The sequence below is a fragment of the Esox lucius genome, chromosome 12 (genome assembly GCF_011004845.1).
Source record: "Esox lucius isolate fEsoLuc1 chromosome 12, fEsoLuc1.pri, whole genome shotgun sequence".
Taxonomy (NCBI): domain Eukaryota; kingdom Metazoa; phylum Chordata; class Actinopteri; order Esociformes; family Esocidae; genus Esox; species Esox lucius.
This window is the reverse complement of record NC_047580.1, coordinates 36,719,059-36,741,035: the sequence shown is the minus strand read 5'-3', so window position 1 is coordinate 36,741,035 and position 21,977 is coordinate 36,719,059. Positions and strand designations below refer to the sequence as shown.

The 21,977-nt window shown below is 44.5% G+C and overlaps 2 protein-coding genes across 4 annotated transcripts in view; one reads left to right on the top strand and one right to left on the bottom strand.

Annotated features, from left to right (window-relative positions):
• The first annotated feature begins 632 nt into the window (after nucleotides 1–632).
• Nucleotides 633–15,341, top strand: ube2t (ubiquitin-conjugating enzyme E2T (putative)). The gene is made up of 7 exons (NM_001310934.1): nucleotides 633–778; nucleotides 969–1,088; nucleotides 1,207–1,276; nucleotides 10,568–10,673; nucleotides 10,800–10,898; nucleotides 10,965–11,048; nucleotides 14,830–15,341. Exons 1-7 carry the CDS (start codon nucleotides 640–642, stop codon nucleotides 14,986–14,988), a joined length of 777 nt encoding a protein of 258 aa, NP_001297863.1. The 5' UTR covers nucleotides 633–639; the 3' UTR covers nucleotides 14,989–15,341.
• Nucleotides 15,342–16,604: 1,263 nt separating this feature from the next.
• The window catches only part of LOC105030759 (leucine-rich repeat-containing G-protein coupled receptor 6), a 61,102-nt gene continuing 55,729 nt past the window's right edge, over nucleotides 16,605–21,977 (bottom strand). For 2 of the 3 annotated variants that reach the window (XM_034295733.1, XM_034295734.1), the window contains one exon: nucleotides 18,287–21,395. In XM_034295733.1, the coding sequence (XP_034151624.1) occupies nucleotides 20,245–21,395 (1,151 nt within the window). In that variant the 3' untranslated portion in view covers nucleotides 18,287–20,244. Of the gene's footprint in view, nucleotides 16,686–18,286; nucleotides 21,396–21,977 lie in introns of those variants that run through there. The other variant, XM_013136191.4, reaches the window with a different exon arrangement.

Here is a 21,977-nt window from a genome sequence, read left to right as displayed (position 1 = left end):
GCAGCGTAAAACCTTGGGGCTGAGACAGGGGGGTCCAGTGACACTGTGGCCCTATCTGGGGGAGGCCCCAGACAGGGCCCAACAGGCAGGAAGTCAATCCACCCACATTGCCAAGCATCTATTTGCCCTTCTGGTTAGATGCTAACTGCATTTTGTTGTACTGTACTTGTACAGTTCAATGACAATAAAGTTGAATCTAATCTAAAATTGCCAAGCATCAGCTAAAGGGACACCAACCAACCACAACCACCCTGAATGAGGGCCGAGTATTGCCAACAGAGTTCAGTCCAATTGCTCGAGGGGCACAACTGAAAGACAACAGCAAGCCAATGACTCCGCCCCCAATGTCATTGGAGAGAGGGCATCCCATCCCAGTGCCATCTTTACAATATCAAAGTATTGAAATAATCCTTGATAAAAGCCACACGTATGTTATCCAACAAAAATAAATGTATTTTGGCTTATAGTATTCATTTTTAGCCAACAATGTTGTAGACAGCCTACACTTTTCCAAGAAAAGTTACTTCAATCAGCCCATGAACTACAATACCTACAAGGCACTTGACTCACGTCACTTAAAGGCGAGTTTCCTGCAAGGAGGTAGGGTAACGGGTAGGAGGCATCAGTTTCCTGTGACGTATGAGGAGGGAAAATCAAAACATTGTGCTTCACGCCATTCACAAACGAGTTACCCACCTTACTAACTACAGTTTTGCTCTTTGTACGATTTCGCTTTCAGCTGTACGTGAAGCAAAAAACGACATATTATATTGTCCAGGTAAGCCCAAAACTTTAAACTGTAACGACACTAAATACCTCCCAATCCAGCTATTTTTAGCACCATGATACTAGCTAGCAATCAAACGCTAACTTTGATGACGGGTCGTTTTTCAAATTAATATTGCTGAAATTTATCACGTCATAGTAAGCAATCAAACTAGTTTAAAATTTATTAAACTAAATTTAAGAACGAGACAGAATGCAGAGGACTTCCCGTCTGAAGCGCGAGTTGCAGATGTTGAGCACAGAGCCTCCTCCAGGAATCACGTGTTGGCAGACGGAGGAGCAGATGGACGAACTCCGGGCCCGTGAGTAGTAGGGTGTCAATCAACTAAATCAACGTATCGACCAGTCGGTAATATGGTTCTGTATCTCTGTACAATATGCCATAAACTGCTAAATATGTGTTGATACTGTGTTGTGTAGAGATAGTCGGAGGGGATGGGACACCGTTTGAAGGAGGACTCTTTTCACTTGAGATCAAAGTTCCGGAGAGGTACATGAGAGACAGACACACACACACACACACACACACACATACTGGTTTAGAACTCATTACAAATTTAGTGAATGTGTCGAGCGATACGGTATCAAACTTGGTGTCCCCATTGACACCTGGTCAGGGAGGTTCAGGACATTTTTAGGACAACTGAGATTTTGAGGACCATAACTATTTAAGGAGGAGCCAGTTGTTTGTTTTCTAATAGTGATGATTTTTTCATCAAAGTAGTTCATGTATTCATTACAACTAAAGTGAACTCCCACTTAATTTGTTAAGCTTTGCTTTTTTTGTTAACTTTTCAACTGTATCAAGGAGACATTGTTTTTGTTCACCTCAATCAGGTTGGAGAAATAAGCTGATCAAGCAGACGTGAGTGTTTTTTGGTATTGTAGTGTACTGTCTATCCAGGCTAGTCTGAATACTTCCAACTTGGTGGAGCGCCACTTTCGCTCCAATTTTCTGGAGGCTTGCTTAAGTGCTCTAGTATTGTCTGTGTACCAGGGAGCAAGTTTCTTGTTGCGTATTTCTTTAGATTTTAGTGGTGCAACCGTGTCTAATGTTTTTCGCAGTGTTGAGTTTAGATTCTCGATTTGAACGTTTACAGATTTATTTACTCTGCCGTTAATGAACGAACTTGTAAGAATATCAAGGAATTTATTTGTAGTCCAGAGAATTTATAGTACGGCTTTTGAAACTCATTGTTTGCGGAGCAAGTGGATTTCTTGTTTTAACGGTAAATGTAATAAGACTGATCCGATAAACCGGGATTTTGGAGGGAAATTATTAGATCTACAATATTTCTCGTGACAGGACTAAATCTAAGGTGTGATTGTGGCAATGTGTTGGACCTGAGACATGTTGGATAAAACGCATTGAGTCAATTATGGCTTCAAATGCTTTTTAAAGAGGATCATTGGACTTTTCTATATGAATATTGAAATCGCCAAAAATTAGAATACTATCTGCCATGACTACAAGGTTAGACAAGAATTCTGGAAACTCATTGAGGAACAATGTGTATGGCCCGGGGGGCTATAAATAGTAGCTATGTAAAACGATTTATCGGCTGGTTAACTTTCATGAGTAAAACTTCAAAAGAATGAAGTTCAGTGATATGTTTGAGAATACATTCATATTTACTGTCATAAATGTTAGCAACACCCCCTCCTTTTCGGGATGCACGAGGGATATGATCACTAGTATAACCAGGAGTACAGGCCTCATTTAAGGCAGTGAATTCATTTGGCTTTAGCCACGTTTCACATAAACCAATAACATCTAGTTTATGGTCAGAGATTAATTCATTTACTGCAACTGCCTTTGGAGCATGGGATCTAACATTTAGGAGTCCCATTTTGAGATGCAAGGTGATAGTCATTTTTATTTGTGACCGAGATGGAGAAAGGCTTCATCTTAAGGTTGTTTTTGTTAGCACTACCTTATTTAACTTTTCTCAGCCTGGAACGAGTCACAGTGGCAATAGGTAAAGCTGTACTAACTACTCAGGCTATGCTATCAACAGACTCCGCTATGCTAGCAGGCTGGCTAACAGCCTGCGACCTGACCTGCACCCTATCTCATGGTGAGGCTATAGGAGTGAGATTCCTGTCAATGTTCCTATTTAAAAGAAGCGCACCACTCCAGCTAGGATGGAGTCCGTCGGTCCTCAGCAGATCGTAACCTCTGACTGTTTCATCCTAACATCGTTGGTGCCAACGTGAATAACAATATCTCTGTACTCTCTATACTTGCCAGTTTTAGACTTTGCTAGCACCAACCCCAGGTAGGTAACAGCAGGCAGCGTACAGCACGTCAACGATCCCACAATGCAATTGGTCAGCTGACAAGAGCAGGCAGGCAGACAGACAGAGACACACACACAGAGACACACACACAGAGACACACACACACACTAGTTGTCCTTGTTAGTTTGTGGGAATGGAGGGGCCTGTGGGTTTCCTTGGGAACTATACTAATGTTAATAAAAACACTTATATAAGTGGTGTCAAACGATTAAAATAATTAATCACCATTAGTTGCATAAACGTCTGTATTTAGTCGTTAGAGATTGATCACAATTTGGAGTGTGTTCAAATGTTGTCTCAAACAATTTTCTGTTTAAAAGGCAGTGCATAATGTTAAAGACATTGTTTTTTTGTAAACTATGGACATTGCTTGATTTAAAAATAAATTAGTGATGGAGCTTTTTCCAAGGTGGTCCATTAGAACAGGGTATGGCATGGCCCGTAAATGTCTCCCCTCAAATGAACACAGTGACTGGCAGAATCTATTAGTATCCCCTGTAAATCTAAATAGAAAGTTGCTGGTCTCTGATCCAATAGTTCTGCCATGTCCTACCACTGTGCTCTTCATCAAGGCACAAAGTACAATAACACCCATCAGTCCCTCTTTGGACAGCTGCAGGCATGTTATCCAACACTGAATCACACCTATGCTTTGAGGTATTGTACTTATTAGGACAAAATGTGGTTAGAATGGGGTTCAGGTCAGGGCCTGCAAACAAGTACCTTTTTTGATAGGTGTTTGGCCAAAGCCAAATACGTGTATTTATAAAATTATTTCCAAATGCTATAACCAGACTAACTTGATCCACGTCATAAAAAGCATTACAAATGTCCATCCATCTTCTTCTGCTTATCCGGGGCCGGGTTGCGGGGGCAGCAGTCTAAGCAGAGATGCCCAGACTTCCCTCTCCCTAGACACTTCCTCTAGCTCTTCCGGGGGGAAACTGAGGCGTTCCCAGGCCAGCCGGGAGACATAGTCCCTCCAGCGTGTTCTAGGTCTTCCCCAGGGTCTCCTCCCAGTGGGACGGGCTAAGGGATCGCCCAGCCACCCTGCGGAGAAAGCTCATTTCAGCCGCCTGTATCCGGGACCCAAAGCTCATGACCATAGGTGAGAGTAGGAACGTAGATTGACCGGTAAATTGAGAGCTTCGCCTTGCGACTCAGCTCTTTCTTCACCACGACAGACCGATACATCAACCGCATTACTGCAGAAGCTGCATCGATCCGTCTGTCAATCTCCCGTTCCATCCTTCCCTCACTCGTGAACAAGACCCCATGATACTTAAACTCCTCCGACTGAGGACCATGGCCTCGGATTTGGAGGTACTGATTTTCATCCCCACCGCTTCACACTCGGCAAACCGTCCCAGTGCATGCTGAAGGTCCTGGTTTGAAGGCGCCAACACGACAACATCATCCGCAAAAAGCAGAGACGAAATCGTGTGGTCCCCAAACCTGACACCCTCTGGCCCCTGGCTGCGCCTAGAAATTCTGTCCAAAAAAATTACGAACAGAACCGGCGACAACATGCACCGGGAACCAGTCTGACTTACTGCCGGCAATGCGGACCAAGCTCCTGCTTCGGTCGTACAGTGACCTGACAGCCCTTAGCAAAGGACCCAGGACCCCATATTCCCAAAGCACCCTCCACAGGATGCCGTGAGGGACACAGTCGAATGCCTTCTCCAAATCCACAAAACACATGTGGATTGGTTGGGCAAACTCCCATGAACCCTCCAACACCCCTTAGAGGGTATAGAGCTGGTCCAGTGTTCCACAGCCTGGATGAAAACCACACTGTTCCTCCTGAATCCGAGGTTCTACTATCATCCGTATTCTCCTCTCCAGAACCCTGGCATAGACTTTCCCGGGGAGGCTGAGGAGTGTGATCCCCCTATAGTTGGAACACACCCTTCCGGTCCCCCTTCTTAAAAAGAGGGACCACCACCCTGGTCTGCACTGTCCCCGACCGCCACTCGATGTTGCACAGGCGTGTCAACCAAGACAGCCCCACAACATCCAGAGACTTGAGGTACTCAGGGCGGATCTCATCCACCCCCGGTGCCTTGCCACAGAGGAGTTTCTTGACTACCTCTGTGACTTCAGCCCGGGTGATGGACGAGTCCACCTCTGAGCCCTCATCCTCTGCTTCCTCAATGGAAGACGTGACGGCGGGATTGAGGAGATCCTTGAAGCACTCCTTCCACTGCCCGACGACATCCCCAGTTGAGGTCAACAGCTGCCCACCTCTACTGTAAACAGCGTTGGTAGGGCACTGTTTCCCTCTCCTGAGGCGCCGGACAGTTTGCCAGAATCTCTTCGAGGCCAGCCGATAGTCCTTCTCCATGGCCTCACCAAACTCCTCCCAGGCCCAAGTTTTTGCCTCCACAACCACCCGGGCTGCAGTCCGCTTGGCCTGCCGGTACCCGTCAGCTGCCTCAGGAGTCCCACAAGCCAACCAGGCCTGATAGGACTCCTTCTTCAGCTTGACGGCATCCCTTACTTCCGGTGTCCACCATCGGGTTTGGGGATTGCCGCCTCGACAGGCACCGGAGACCTTACGGCCACAGCTCCGAGCGGCCGCTTCGACAATGGAGGTGGAGAACATGGTCCACTTGGACTCAATATCTCCAGCCTCCCTCGGGATCCAGTCGAAGCTCTGCCGGAGGTGGGAGTTAAAGATCTCTCTGACAGGAGACTCGGCCAGACGTTCCCAGCAGACCCTTACAGTACGCTTGGGTCTGCCGAGTCTGTCCAGCTTCCTCCCCCGCCATCGGATCCAACTCACCACCAGGTGGTGATCAGTTGACAGCTCCACCCCTCTCTTCACCCGAGTGTCCAAGACATATACGGCCGCAGGTCAGATGAAACGATAACCAAGTCGATCATCGACCTACGGCCTAGGGTGTCCTGGTGACACGTGCACTGATGGACACCCTTATGCTTGAACATGGTGTACGTTATGGACAAACTGTGACTAGCACAGAAGTCCAATAACTGAACACCGCTTGGGTTCAGATCAGGGGGGCCGTTCCTCCCAATCACGCCCCTCCAGGTGTCACTGTCGTTGCCCACATGGGCGTTGAAGTCCCCCAGTAGAACGATGGAGTCCCCAGTTGGAGCACTTTTCAGCACCCCTCCCAGAGACTCCAAGAAGGTCGGGTACTCTGCACTGTCGTTCGCCCCGTAGGCACAAACAACAGTGAGAGACCTATCCCCGACCTGTAGGCGCAGGGAAATTACCCTCTCGTTCACCAGGGTAAACTCTGAGCTGGGGAGCTATGTGCAAACCCACACCAGGCCGCCGCCTCTCACCATGGGCAACTCCAGAGTGGTGAAGTGTCCATCCTCTCTCAAGGAGTGTGGTTCCAGAGCCCAAGCCGTGCATAGAGGTGATCCCGACTATGTCTAGTTGGAACCTCTCAACCTCACGCACGATCTCAGGCTCCTTCCCCGCCAGCGAGGTGACGTTCCACGTCCCTAGAGCTAGTTTCCGTGTCCAGGGATCAGGTTGTCGAGGCCCCCGCCTTCGACTGCCGCCCGATCCTCTACGCACCGACCCCTTATGGTCCCTCCTGCAGGTGGTGAGCCCACGGGAATTATTACAAATGTATAATTCAAAATAAATTTAAGGCTCAACGTAATTTTTTTTTGACACTGGCCCAGTGGGTTTGAAATTTATTGGCCCCAACAACATTTTTACTGTTTTATTTTTCCAATAGTTACAATTTATCAGCGTTACAACATATAACCAAATACTTTTGTTACTTAATGGGATAGTTTGTCCAAAATTCATATTTTTCTGAAAGTTCACTTACCAGGAAATTCCAGAAGGCACTTATGCTGTGTTTCCACTGGTGATTTACCCTAGTACCAGGGCTACACTGGTGATTTATGCTAATGTTGGCTCCAGACTTTCCTGTTTCCACTATACATTTGGTACCATGGACTTAAGGAGGGGCTCACGTATGGAGGGAGGAGTAAACTATCAACACTTTGGTTTTCCGGTTATGAAACATTCAAGGAGAAATTTTTCTGGTAGTAAAATAAACAATAACGCCATGCTCAGTTTGTTTACAAATACAGCATTTGAAGTAATAAAAACTAATATCTTCCTCAAACTCCTACGACTGGCTCCTTCTCCATGTACCTACACTTGTGACACAGCAACTTAACTTTAAACTTAGATAGTACTGACAAAATACTTATTAAACTATCTTAAATAGAAGGATTTGGGAGAATTCTCAGAACATTTGGTGTTTTTATAGGTTCTGCAGGTTATGTCTGTCTCATCGCTCCGTTTTTCAATTCAGTCAATGGCATCGTATCACCTTCGGTCGTTCCAACTCTTTCCGTTCTGAGTCTTTGCTTCCCTGTACTGTTGCTTAATTTTCTTTATTTTATAAGGGATTTGTTTGTTAGATCGGATGAAAACCCTTACGAGAAGCCTAAAGCAAATGATACACATTGCCATTTGAATAGAACAACATGCCTTGTTTTCACAGCACGTAACGCCTCAATCCACAAACCCCGCCCTAAGTCCTAAAGTCCGGGGCTTGGCATCAAGTGAGAGCTGGTCTACTCAGCCATGGCCTGGCCCATGTCTGTGGAAACAGGGAAAAAATCTGGACTTCTGGGTAAAATACCAGTGTTTGGCACCAGTGGAAACGCAGCAATGGTCATTTATTCAAACAATTCATTATTTAGCTCTGTCCAAGTCTGTAATTAGCGTTATTAGCATCGTCCAAATTGATGAATGGAAACGGTTTGTACCTCTATTGCAAAGCTGCATTGCAAACCACTGTCGCGGTAGCATCAAGGTTTACATTTCTTTTTATTTCAACTGTACACTGACGAAACAGCCGGCGGAATTGGCTGAATTCAAACTGGCACTAGCAAACTATTTCCTATAGCCACCATGAACAGCTTCTGTTCTTCGGCAGTGATGTCATTGAGGTGAGTGTAAACTTTATCCTCAACAAGCCATGTTAAGATATGTTGCTTCACCTAGCTTTTTAAAATTGCTGCTAGTTTATACTTATGTATGTTATTGATATATTTGTGCTTTATATATTTCTTAATTCTTACTATGTAGATTTTATTGTGCAGGATGACGCTGTGTTATTAGGTGTATTTGATAAATTCACTTTGAACCTCTAGATTTCATTTTTTTGTATCGATGTCGACTTCTGCCTGCTCGTTTGCCTGCTTGTGGGTCTTGAATTTAAATTTAATTCTATTAGCTCTGCAATTGGGACAATACCTCTGCCTCTCCAGAGTTGTATTGTGGGAGAATCAATGGAGCAAATGAGACACAATTTTTGCGAGAAACATTTTAATAAAGAGGATTGTGACCCACATTCATTTAGAAGAGGACTAAAGGCGAATGCCATTCCATTAAGTTACCTAGTTCAACCCATGGAGACAAGACGGATTGTAAGTAGTACTTCCGATTGCTATGGTATAATACACAAAGTACACATTGCCTCTGGATATTCTGGGCAGGGGTTGGGGATTAATGTGTTCACCATCGCCCCCCTTTAGCTGTTCTCCAAGCTTCTATTCGGTATTCAGAGTCAGACACAAAATATATGTAATTTCCATTCTCAAGCAAATACAGTTTGACTGTCTGAGGTGAATATCAAAAACTAAATGGGTAATTTGATTTCTAGCTAGTGAATACTAACTTTTGTTTATTGTGCTGTATACACTTACTCTTCCTGAACGAACAAGTGGATTTATACAATTGTGAACAAAACTGACCGGTAAACACAGGAAGTACACATTTATTTGAAATGAGAATTATATCATGAAAATGAACTTTATTTTGAGGTATACAACATTGTTATTTGAGGTAAACAACACCACTTAATGCAGCTTTGAGATAGGGCACATACGGTTTCCATTCATTCATTTGTATGATTCTGAACGCTAATTACTTACTTCCACAAAACATATTAATTTTATGTACTGTAAATACCTTTTCAGGAGGCTGAACAGATCCAAGTGTGATCCATAGTGTTTGTCTAAGCCCATGGGCACATAAAAAGGTAAGCGTAGGTCTCATGCAATAACAGAATTGGCAGATAAATTAGCAAATTCTTGATATTGCAGGCGGACAGTTAAGCTGTCAAACAATGAGAGTGAGGAAACTGAGAGAAACAGATGCAGCGGCAGCTGTATATTTCCATACAAACTTTAAAAGTATTGTATATTTCCTTTGAAACTTTGAAGTATACACTTTTTTCATTAGCCAAATTACACCAAGGATACACCAACGTGTGTTTTCATTAGCCGAATTACACCAAGGATACAACAACGTGTGTTTTCATTAGCCGAATTACACCAAGGATACACCAACGTGTTTTCATTAGCTGAATTACACCAAGGATACACCAACGTGTGTTTTCATTAGCCGAATTACACCAAGGATACACCAACGTGTTTTCATTAGCTGAATTACACCAAGGATACACCAACGTGTGTTTTCATTAGCCGAATTACAGTCTCACACTTCTGCGATTACATACGTTAGAATGGGTCATCCAGAGATGTCTCATCTCCACATTACAAACTGGCTGGCTTAAATTTATAACGCTTGTTATGCGGAAGAGTTGCTGTGTAGTTGGTTTGTTGTCCCCCTTGCCATTCCGTTTGGCTCCTTTTACTTTTGTTGTCATGCTGTACTGCCGTCAGTGTCACCTACTCAACCTATTAGCTGCTGACTGATAGGTGATGAACACCGGCTGGGTAAACATAGCTAGCTAGATCAGTTGTCAGAGCACGTTGCTATTAATAGCTTGCATACTATTTGTAGAGCAGGAATGAAAATTAAACAATTTCACTAGTAATTTGCTTACCTGGAGAATCAATAAGGTAGGAATAGATGTCTGGGTAGGACACCTCTGGCCATAGAGTGGGGTTAATGCACCAGTTAGATGCAGGGAGACTGAATGGACATGATTTAAGATGGACCAAATTAATATTTTCTATGTATCTTGCGTGTTCTATTGCAGGCATAGTGGACATATATTGACTTCACATAATATATTTTGGGTCCTCACCTTAACCCTGGCCTCTAGAGTAGCAGTCCTAACCTCAACCCTGGCCTCTACAGAAGCAGTCCTAACCTCAACCCTGGCCTCTACAGAAGCAGTCCTAACCTCAACCCTGGCCTCTAGAGAAGCAGTCCTAACCTCAACCCTGGCCTCTAGAGAAGCAGTCCTAACCTCAACCCTGGCCTCTAGAGAAGCAGTCCTAACCTCAACCCTGGCCTCTAGAGAAGCAGTCCTAACCTCAACCCTGGCCTCTAGAGTAGCAGTCCTAACCTCAACCCTGGCCTCTAGAGTAGCAGTCCTAACCTCAACCCTGGCCTCTAGAGTAGCAGTCCTAACCTCAACCCTGGCCTCTAGAGTAGCAGTCCTAACCTCAACCCTGGCCTCTAGAGAAGCAGTCCTAACCTCAACCCTGGCCTCTGCAGGTATCCATTTGAGCCTCCTAAGATGCGGTTCCTGACTCCCATCTACCATCCTAACATTGACAACGCTGGTCGGATCTGCCACGACGCACTCAAACTCCCTCCCAAGGTCAAGGAGACAGAAACAGACGTTAGATTACGTATTGATTTGAATAATAGTTTCTGTGGTAGGTTAATGAATACATTTCAAGAACCCAATACTGATTCCCACTTTTGTGTGTGCGTGTGCGCACAGGGTGCATGGAGGCCATCCCTGAACATCTCTACAGTTCTCACGTCCATCCAGCTGCTGATGGCCAATCCCAACCCTGACGACCCACTCATGGCTGACATAGTGAGTGTTAGTCACACACACTCTCTGTGTTCTGTCTTTGTGTCTGACGATGTCTCCCTCTTCCAGTCTGCAGAGTTCAAGTACAGCAAACCGGTGTACCTGGAGAAGGCCAAGAGGTGGACGGAGATGCATGCTGTTCAAAACAACAAGGTGACCTATCTCTTGTTACATGATGTACACATTAGCGTTCTACAGGTGGACTCTACATGTAGTGCCTTCAGATAGTACAGATGGACTCTAACCCGAACCCTTCCGACAATATTCAGGCCACGTCACCCATGTTTTCTTGTTATATAGACCTCATTTCTACCCATATATTCTACCCAGAATATCCCATAACGATGCGAAAACAAGTTTTTACAAATGTATGCCAAAACATTGAAAAAAAGAAAATAAACTGTATTTAGAAGCTTTATTCAGGTCTTGTCTATACCCCCTGTATAGATTTGGCGTTGGTAGCGATCACAGATTTTGGCCTTGGGTTTGCCGCTACCAGCTTTGCAGACCTGGTATTTGGCAGTTTCTCCCATTCTTCCTTGTAGATCCTCGTAAGCTCTGTCAGATTTAATGGGAAACATCAGTAAATTGCAATCTTTAGGTGTTCCTAAAATGGGGTTACATTTTGGGCTTTGGCTGGGCCACTCAAAGACATTCACGGTCTGGTGCCAATGTTGTCTTGGCTGTGTGCTTTGGGTTGTTGTGCTGAATGGTGGGGATGCACCGATATTAGTATCGGGCACGAAACTTGGCTCAAGTTGTACTCACTCAAGCTCTGCTCAGCTAAATTGTCTAGTAGGAAAGAAAAAACACTAATTTAAGCAATTTTATAAAATATCGTTGGACACAACACAGCGCAGAGTTCGAGTATGATAATGCTAGCAGTGCAGAACCACAACAACAGCTAACTCCCAACACTGGAGAAGCAAAATAAAATGTCTAGAGACAGCAGGAGGGCAGAAATAAATGATAGAGCAGAGTATAAAAAGATTCAATGAATCACGCAGTTTACTATCACACGAGCATCAGAGCAACAGTGTCCAGTCTTGCATGTTCAGTGTATCAAACTAGCTAGTGAATTCAGAGAAGAGTAACCAGCTGTGTCTGTGCAGGCACACGTTTGCGTTGAACAGTCAGTAAGTGGCTGTCATATTGATATAAAGGCAGCCATCGTCTGAGCGACCACCCAAGGTAAGAAGCTATAGTGGGGAGAACAAGTATTTGATACACTGCCAAATTTGCAGGTCTGCCATTTTTATCATAGGTACACTTCAACTGTGAGAGATGGAATCTAAAACAAAATGTTTATAATTTGCATTTTATTGCATGACATATGTATTTGATCACCTACCAACCAATAAGAATTCCAGCTCTCACAGACCTGTTAGTTTTTCTTTAAGAAGCCCTCCTGTTCTCCACTCATTAACTGTATTTACTGTACCTATTTGAACTCGTTACCTGTATAAAAGACACCTGTCCACACACCCAATCAAACAGACTTCAACCTCTCCACAATGGCCAAGACCAGAGAGCTGTGTAAGGACATCAGGGATAAAATTGTAGACCTGCACAAGGCTGGGATGGGCTACAGAACAATAGGCAAGCAGCTTGGTGAGAAGGCAACAACTGTTAGCGCAATTATTAGAAAATGGAAGAAGTTCAAGATGATGGTCAATCTCCCTTAGTCTGGGGCTCCATGCAAGATCTCACCTCGTGGGGCATCAGTGATCATGAGGAAGGTGAGGGATCAGCCGAGAACTACACGGCAGGACCTGGTCAATGACCTGAAGAGAGCTGGGACCACAGTCTCAAAGAACACCATTATTAACACACTACTAAAATCCTGCAGAGCACACAAGGTCCCCCTGCTCAAGCCAGCACATGTCCAGGCCTGTCTGAAGTTTGCCAATGACCATCTGGATGATCCAGAGGAGGAATGGGAGAAGTTCATGTGGTCTGATGAGACAAAAATTTTGCTTTTTGGTCTAAACTCCACTCGCTGTGTTTAGAGGAAGAAGAAGGATGAGTACAACCCCAAGAACACCATCCCAACCATGAAGCATGGAGTTGGAAACATCATTCTTTGGGGATGCTTTTCTGCAAAGGGGATAGGACGACTGCACCGTATTGAGGCGAGGATGGATGGGGCCATGTATCGCGAAATCTTGGCCCACAACCTTCTTCCCTCAGTAAGAGCATTGAAGATGGGTCGTGGCTGGGTCTTCCAGCATGACAACGACCCGAAACACACATCCAGGGCAACTAAGGAGTGGTTCCGTAAGAAGCATCTCAAGGTCCTGGAGTGGCCTAGCCAGTCTCCAGACCTGAACCCAATGTGTGCAAACCTGGTCAAGAACTACAGGAAACGTATGATCTCTGTAATTGCAAACAAAGGTTTTTGTTTGTATCAAATACTTATGTACTGATGCATCAAATACTTATGTGATGCAATAAAATGCAAATGTATTACTTAAAAATCATACAATGTGATTTTCTGGATTTTTGTTTTAGATTCCGTCACTCACAGTTGAAGAGTACATATGATACAAATGACAGACTTCTACATGCTTTGTAAGTGGGAGAACCTGCATCCTGTAACTGTCACAACTCGATAGCTACAATGGATTAGTGTCATTCAGGCAACAAGACCTTCGGTTTTTGAATTTTTCTTTCAAAATAAAAGTCTGCGATGGGTTGTGTGTATTGTTAATATTTTCAAAGAAAAAGCTATTTCGGGGGAGAATATAAACTAAACAAATGACTATTTAACGAATACATTAAATAAGGTTACGAATATTATAAGGTAGAGCACACTGAGAAATGGTTAGAGCTTAAGTAAGTTTACATAGAGAACCACAACATGTTTATAGGGGACAAAACGTTAGTTTGGTGCAGCTTTGAGTACTTTGTATCGGTACTCTGTATCGGCAAGCACCCAATTATAAGTACTCGTACTCTGTCTGGTATCGGTGCATCCCTACTGAAAGGTGAACCTTTGCTGAAGTCTGAGGTCCTGTGCTCTCTGGAACAGGTTTTCTTCTAGGACCTCTTGGTAATTTGCTCCGTTCAGCCATTCCTCAATCCTGAACGAGTCTATATGTAATAGATACAGTATATGACCGTTATCCTGACAGACTCTGTGTAGTGGTGTGTTTCCTCCACTAGGCGGGGCTTTAACTCCATGTCAATTTTGTCATGGCAATACTCAGCCCTCATTCAGGGGGGTTGCGGTTGGTGAGTATCCCTTTGGTTGATGCCTGGCAATGTGGGTGGATTGATTTCCTGCCTGTTGGGCCCTGTCCGGGGCCTTCCCCGGGCAGGGCCACAGTGTCGCCGGACCCCCCGTCTCAGTTCCAAGGTGTTACGCTGCTATATTATTGTGCTGGGGGATATGAGGAATGCACTTTCTAACTTTTTTCAGTCTCCTCCAGTTTTAAATTTTAGGAGGAGATGAGGTCCTGGTCCACACCTGCGGAGTACCTGGTTTGGGGGGCCCGTTGCTGTCCCTGTCCTTGTCCACCTGGTCATACTTTTGACCTAGTCTAAAATCAAATAGCCTCTGGATTTAGCCCAGAGAAATTTATAAATTATTCCAATTGGACTCTTAATATCTCACCCGGCACAGCCAGAAGGGGACTGGTCACCCCTCTGAGCCTGGGTCCTCTCTAGGTTTCTTCCTAAAATTCGGCCTTCTTAGGGAGTTTGTCCTAGCTACTGAAATCCAACACTACTGTTGTTTGCTCCTTGGGGTTTAAGGCCGGGTGTCTCTGTAAAGCACTTTGTGACAACTGCTGTTGTAAAAAGGGCTTTATAAATACATGTGATTGTTTGATTGTCCTATTAGGACCCCTGTAGTGAAGATGAGACATGGTAGTAGAATAGCAACTCTTCATATTGGAAATGTGATGCATTGACTATGTGCCTGTGTTTGCAGGGCGGTGTGGAGACGGTGGACAGTGTGGAGTCTCGGGTCCAGGTGGACAGTGTGGAGGCTCCTGTCCAGCCATTGGCCCGGAAGAGAGAAGCTCAGAATGTCTGTCAGGACAAGGCAGAAGGGGAACGAGAGCCACGCTCCAAGAGATCCTGTCTGTAGCGGGACACCTACAGACACACACCCTCTCCTATGCCCTGGTGCTGGTCTTGCTCTTTCTGCAGTTCGTCTTTTTAAATGTGTATTTTTCCAGCACAGAGTGTGATGTTTATCAGTGGTTTCCAGTCCTGCTCATGGGGGCTTTTGGGGTGTTTTTGCTTTCAAATCCACTTTAATTGTATGAATCAAACTAATGTTTTGCTTTCAAATCCATTGTATGAATAAACTTTGTAGAAAATATATTAGGAAAATAATTTTAAGTCCTTGGTCCAGGCTTGATTAACACTTTGGTACTGGATAAGGAATGTTCCTTGTATTATATACTTTTTCTTATTAAAATATATTTCTGCCGAACTATAGATGTTCTAGGTGATTTCTCAGTGTGTTTTCTTTTTGTATGTGTTGGTTGAGGGGTGGGGGTCACTGACAGGAATCCTAGAAAAACACTGACTATGTACAGACTCAGTGAACACAACCTGACCACAGAAACAGGTTGTCACAGACAACTGGCCACCCAGAGAGGACCGGTTGTGCTCCCTCTGCCCAGAGAGGACCGGTTGTGCTCCCTCTGCCCAGAGAGGACCGGTTGTGCTCCCTCTGCCCAGAGAGGACCGGTTGTGCTCCCTCTGCCCAGAGAGGACCGGTTGTGCTCCCTCTGCCCAGAGAGGACCGGTTGTGCTCCCTCTGCCCAGAGAGGACCGGTTGTGCTCCCTCTGCCCAGAGAAAGATGTAGAAATGGAGACATTTTCATCGTACAACCACAGGCTTGTCATTTCTCATGACGAAACTATTATTTTCATTTAACCATTTTAACAGTCCTTATTCAATGGTAGTGACCTTTTTAAAGGCACAGTCCTGTCACATGATCATCCATCTGATATCTTTTCAGCTAAAAAGGACCACAAACTAGACTAAACCTGAATAAGTTCACAACTCACTGGCTAAATATTTTTAAGTTCATTCAAATTTGCACAACTTAGAGGTATATGGCTAGTTATATATTTTCATTGCATGCTAGTTAAATTATTGAAAATGCATACACAAATACTTTCAGTTCATATAACTCCAACAGGGTCCAGATTTGATTGTATTTGCTTAAAGGAATTGTGTAATATACTTAGCTACAACTACGATACAATTTCCCAGTATACATTGTCATTTCATGTGAACTAGAGTTGCAACCCATCACTATTTGTTAACAATAGAGTCAGTACAGCAGAGTTCAAGTACAGCAAACAGGTGTACCTGGAGAAGGCCAAGAGGTGGACGGAGATGCATGCTGTTCAAAACAACAAGGTGACCTATCTCTTGTTACATGATGTACACATTAGCGTTCTACAGGTGGACTCTACATGTAGTGCCTTCAGATAGTACAGATGGACTCTAACCCGAACCCTTCCGACAATATTCAGGCCACGTCACCCATGTTTTCTTGTTATATAGACCTCATTTCTACCCATATATTCTACCCAGAATATCCCATAACGATGCGAAAACAAGTTTTTACAAATGTATGCCAATACATTGAAAAAAAGAAAATAAACTGTATTTAGAAGCTTTATTCAGGTCTTGTCTATACCCCTATATAGATTTGGCGTTGGTAGCGATCACAGATTTTGGCCTTGGGTTTGCCGCTACCAGCTTTGCAGACCTGGTATTTGGCAGTTTCTCCCATTCTTCCTTGTAGATCCTCGTAAGCTCTGTCAGATTTAATGGGAAACATCAGTAAATTGCAATCTTTAGGTGTTCCTAAAATGGGGTTACATTTTGGGCTTTGGCTGGGCCACTCAAAGACATTCACGGTCTGGTGCCAATGTTGTCTTGGCTGTGTGCTTTGGGTTGTTGTGCTGAATGGTGGGGATGCACCGATATTAGTATCGGGCACGAAACTTGGCTCAAGTTGTACTCACTCAAGCTCTGCTCAGCTAAATTGTCTAGTAGGAAAGAAAAAACACTAATTTAAGCAATTTTATAAAATATCGTTGGACACAACACAGCACAGAGTTCGAGTATGATAATGCTAGCAGTGCAGAACCACAACAACAGCTAACTCCCAACACTGGAGAAGCAAAATAAAATGTCTAGAGACAGAAGGAGGGCAGAAATAAATGATAGAGCAGAGTATAAGAAGATTCAATGAATCACGCAGTTTACTATCGCACGAGCATCAGAGCAACAGTGTCCAGTCTTGCATTTTCAATAAATTATTGAAAATGCATACACAAATACTTTCAGTTGATACAACTCCAACAGGGTCCAGATTTGATTGTATTTGCTTAAAGGAATTGTGTAATATACTTAGCTACAACTACGATACAATTTCCCAGTATACATTGTCATTTCATGTGAACTAGAGTTGCAACCCATCACTATTTGTTAACAATAGAGTCAGGTTATTGAACTAATTCATTTTCAGCTGTTTCAATTCGTAGACAATTATACATTTTCAACTCTTAATACTTTACATGTCCATTAAGGCGTAAGTGTTCATTTGTACAGTGGCCAGAAAATCAAGATGGATTTTTGATTTAATTTTAGTAGAGGGAGTAAAATACTTTTTTATTAGATGACTGGATTACTTTAGAAATATGAATGTTTAATGTTGGTTTAAGATAAATTAGTCAATCCGTGTACATGCTATAGAGATAAACAAACAATTCCAAAATATCAAACTGAAGCAGATCATGTTGGGAACATTTACATTTTTAGCTTACAATATTTTTAGTAAAATTCAGTATCATAATTATTTCAAGTCATTAGGATAATTTTTCTAACTTTGAGTTACTCAGGGAAGTATCAAAAAATATCTTAAGACTTAGTGTACTTCTAGCCAGTTTGCTTCTAGCCAGTGTACTTCTAGCCTCCTCTATCAGAGCAGGGCAATCCCATCCAAGCAACATGCTGCTTACTGCATTTTTTGGAACTGGGACTGTTGCTAAACTGTCAGAGCCAAGGTGAGATCACCTTTTCAGGACAGTGTGTATTCAAGGAGTTTTGTTCCTTAACTGACCATATGATAGGAGTGCACCTTTAAAGGATTTCCGATCCAACATCGGCAGCATTTCACATGAATGGTTATTCCTAAATAGTACTAAACTGAATTTTAAAACCAACAATGCCTAGAAACTGTTTTGGATTGAGTCCAGGTCCAAAACATAATTTCATTGCTGCAAGAGTGGTTTAGGTTTACCCCTTGAGCGAGCATAAAAGACAGTTGTAGTGGCCCAGTCAAGCATAGGGAGCTGTAAATATATACACAAACAAGGCTGTGATTGAGATTCAGTCAAAAATCACATAGCAATGTTTACAAAGTCTTTATTCATTTTTTGTCCGCACACTTCTATAATGATGAAAGGAATGTATACCTGAGAGGTGGGTCAACATAGTAGTGGACCAGTACCAAGACCAGTCTGGTAGTAGTTGTAGGTTTTATACAGTAAAACCAGTCTGGTTGTAGTTGTAGGTTTTATACAGTACCAAGCCCAGTCTGGTAGTACCTGTGGGTTTTTATACAGTACCAAGACCAGTCTGGTAGTACCTGTAGGTTTTTATACAGTACCCAGACCAGTCTGGTAATAGTTGCAGGTTTTATATAGTACCAAGACCAGTCTGGTAGTAGGTGTAGGTTTTTATACAGCATTAAACCCATCTGGTAGTAGACCAGTATCAAGACCAGTCTGAAAACTGTAGGATTTTATACAGCACAGGGGATTTGACCACTGGAAAAACACCCTGCAAGTTGGGTTTAATTGAAGTGAGCCTAACACCTCATTCACACATAAGCGGCATGTCATTGTTGAAAGCAAAAGCGCTCCATTTCTAGCCATTCAAAAAAGGCCTCCTTTCCTGGTAAAATCAATTCACGTGTCCTATTGTTGTTCTGTAAATTATATAATAGGACTCAGCACCCATCTAAGGTCATACGTGTACATGGTTGAGGCAAGTTATCTTTCATCATCTAAATGAAACGTTTGTTACAAGAATCATATATAAGTATATGATATAAATGGAACATCTGGGTTTCTAGGGACAACATGCTAGTTCAGAGGTAGTTACATTGTATTTACATCACTGTCCCCTGTATTCTGATTGGCAGGGCTCAACATTACATCAGAAAGACATGCCAAAGAGGTGAGATCTGAGGAGGGGAGGGGTCATATAGGTGAGATCTGAGGAGGGGAGGGGTCATAGAGGTGAGATCTGAGGAGGGGAGGGGTCATAGAGGTGAGATCTGAGGAGGGGAGGGGTCTAGGGAGGAGGACTAGGGGCTAGTGACAAGAGGAGGAAGGGGTCACTAAGATTAGGTGGTCCTCTAATCTGTGAACCCTGGCTACATCCCATCCAGTCACACACAGTACTAGAACTAGGCTGGACTGAGACTAAGATACATGGTTCACATGGTACTAAGTTACGGAATCTCACAGATAATACTATCTCTCGGCTGGGCTTGAGTCTAAACCACATCCTTTTACAGGGCATGCCACTTTTTCTAACTTGTTCAAAATATCTTTTTTAATAGTTCTTCTATTACTGCAATAGCAAATACACCCCTCCGCAACTCCAAGGACAGAAGGCTGTAGAAGCCAGTCCCATCCAGGAACTAGTTGTTACCAGGACTTGGTAGTGGACTAGAATAAAGTTTTGAGTGGATAAAGGGGCAGAGAAATATAAGAAAGGTGGATACTCTCTACCGCCACCTGTTGTTAAAAGTCTGTAATGATCCACAGTGTGGAAGGGATACTCTCTACCGCACCCTGTTGTTAAAAGTCTGTAATGATCCATAGTGTGGAAGGGATACTCTCTACCGCACCCTGTTGTTAAAAGTCTGTAATGATCCATAGTGTGGAAGGGATACTCTCTACCACCCCCTGTTGTTAAACATCTGTGATTATCCATAGTGTGGAAGGGATACTCTCTACCACCCCCTGTTGTTAAACATCTGTGATGATCCATAGTGTGGAAGGGATACTCTCTACCGCCACCTGTTGTTAAAAGTCTGTAATGATCCATAGTGTGGAAGGGATACTCTCTACCACCCCCTGTTGTTAAACATCTGTAATGATCCATAGTGTGGAAGGGATACTCTCTACCGCCCCCTGTTGTTAAACATCTGTAATGATCCATAGTGTGGAAGGGATACTCTCTACCGCCCCCTGTTGTTAAACATCTGTGATAATCCATAGGGTCCGAGTCAGTTAGTTAGCCAGTGGTGCTTTAAATTGTAAATTAATGTCCCTTTGTCATTTCATTAGCCACACCTTACCAGTCTGACTCCTCTGTCTCCCTCTCTCTTTCTCTCATGCTGGAGGAGGATGCCTGGCATGGGATGATGGGAACGAAGGAGGAGGAGGAAGAAGAGCTTTGGCTGTTTCTGATTGTCTCCAGCTGGGGTTGAAGGGCGGGGCTTCCACTGTAGAGCACTTCGGCCTCAGTAAGTGACATCTGCATTGACGAATCAGAACAAGAGCTCTTCTCTGTCTCCACAGAGACCATAGAGTCATCGAGAGTGCGATCACGGTGCAGGTGGGGGTGTGGCTTGGGGCGTGGCCATGACAGGATGTGGGTGTAGTCTCGTGTGAAGAGGAGGAAGAGGAGGGGGTTGAGGCATGAGGGAAGAGGCTGAAGGAGGAGCAGGACAGACTTTATCACCTCCTCCCCCAGGGAGAGCAGACCCAGCAGTGAGCAGAGGGACAGGAAGGCCACAGGGATGTAGAGGAGGCCGTTGGTGAAGATCAGCCAGGCCACGTGTTTCACTACGCTGCACTCCCATACCCCCCCACACTGCCCCCTCCGCAACTCCCAGGACAGACGGCTGTAGGAGCCAGCCACTATCAGCAGGCACAACGTGTTCACCATGATCAGACAGAGGGGGAAGCTCAGGGAGGACGGGGGAGGCAGAGGGGAGGGCAGGCAGAGAGGAGAGGAACCGTACTCCCCCACACTGACCAGAGGAAGGGAGGCCAGGATAAGGGAGAGGGTGAGGCAGAGAACAGCGGCGAAGCGCACGCTCCCGTGCGAGGGCGTCTTCCCATAGGCCCGGGCACACGTCACGCTCACAGCGCACTGCACGGCCGCCAGCGTCAGCAGTAACACACTGGCCTCGGACGCAAACACCCACACCCAGCCCGTCACCTGGCAACCGGCACCCGACTCCCAGCGGGCGCCGTGGCGACCAAACTCTCCAAGTGTCAGGGCATCTACCAGGGCCAGGGTGCATGTGCACATGCCCGTGAGGAGGTTGGAGGCGCCCATGCAGGCGGTGGTGAAACGCAGCGGAGACAGGCAGCCTGCTGTGCTGAATAGAGACAGCAACAGCAGAGAGTTCCCCAGCAGAGACACCACAGAGATGGACCACAGGCCCACACGGACCAACCAGCTGCCCAGCAGAGTGTCACATGGCCGGAAGGCATCTGGGCGGGCGGAAGTGATGGAGACACGTTAAAAAGAGACATTTAGATGTTAGTCATTTAGCAGACAATCTTCACAAGAACATTTTCACACTGGCTCCCTTATGGGTATCCCTCCACAAACCTGGCCATAAAAAAAAAACTTTCCCTTGTCAAGGGAACTACAGGGGAACCAGATTAAATCTTCAACACCTGGTAAATGTGTGTTTTAGTATGTGTGCTTACCTGCTAAAGGTGTGTATTGGTGTGTGTTTACCTGGTAAAGGTGTGTAGTGGTGTGTGTTTACCTGGTAAAGGTGTGTACTGGTGTGTGTTTACCTGCTAAAGGTGTGTACTGGTGTGTGTTTACCTGGTAAAGGTGTGTACTGGTGTGTATTTACCTGGTAAAGGTGTGTACTGGTGTGTGTTTACCTGGTAAAGGTATGTATTGGTGTGTGTTTACCTGGTAAAGGTGTGTACTGGTGTGTATTTACCTGGTAAAGGGGTGTATAGTTTGTGTGTTTACCTGGTAAAGGTGTGTATTGGTGTGTGTTTACCTGGTAAAGGCGTGTATTGGTGTGTGTTTACCTGGTAAAAGTGTGTATT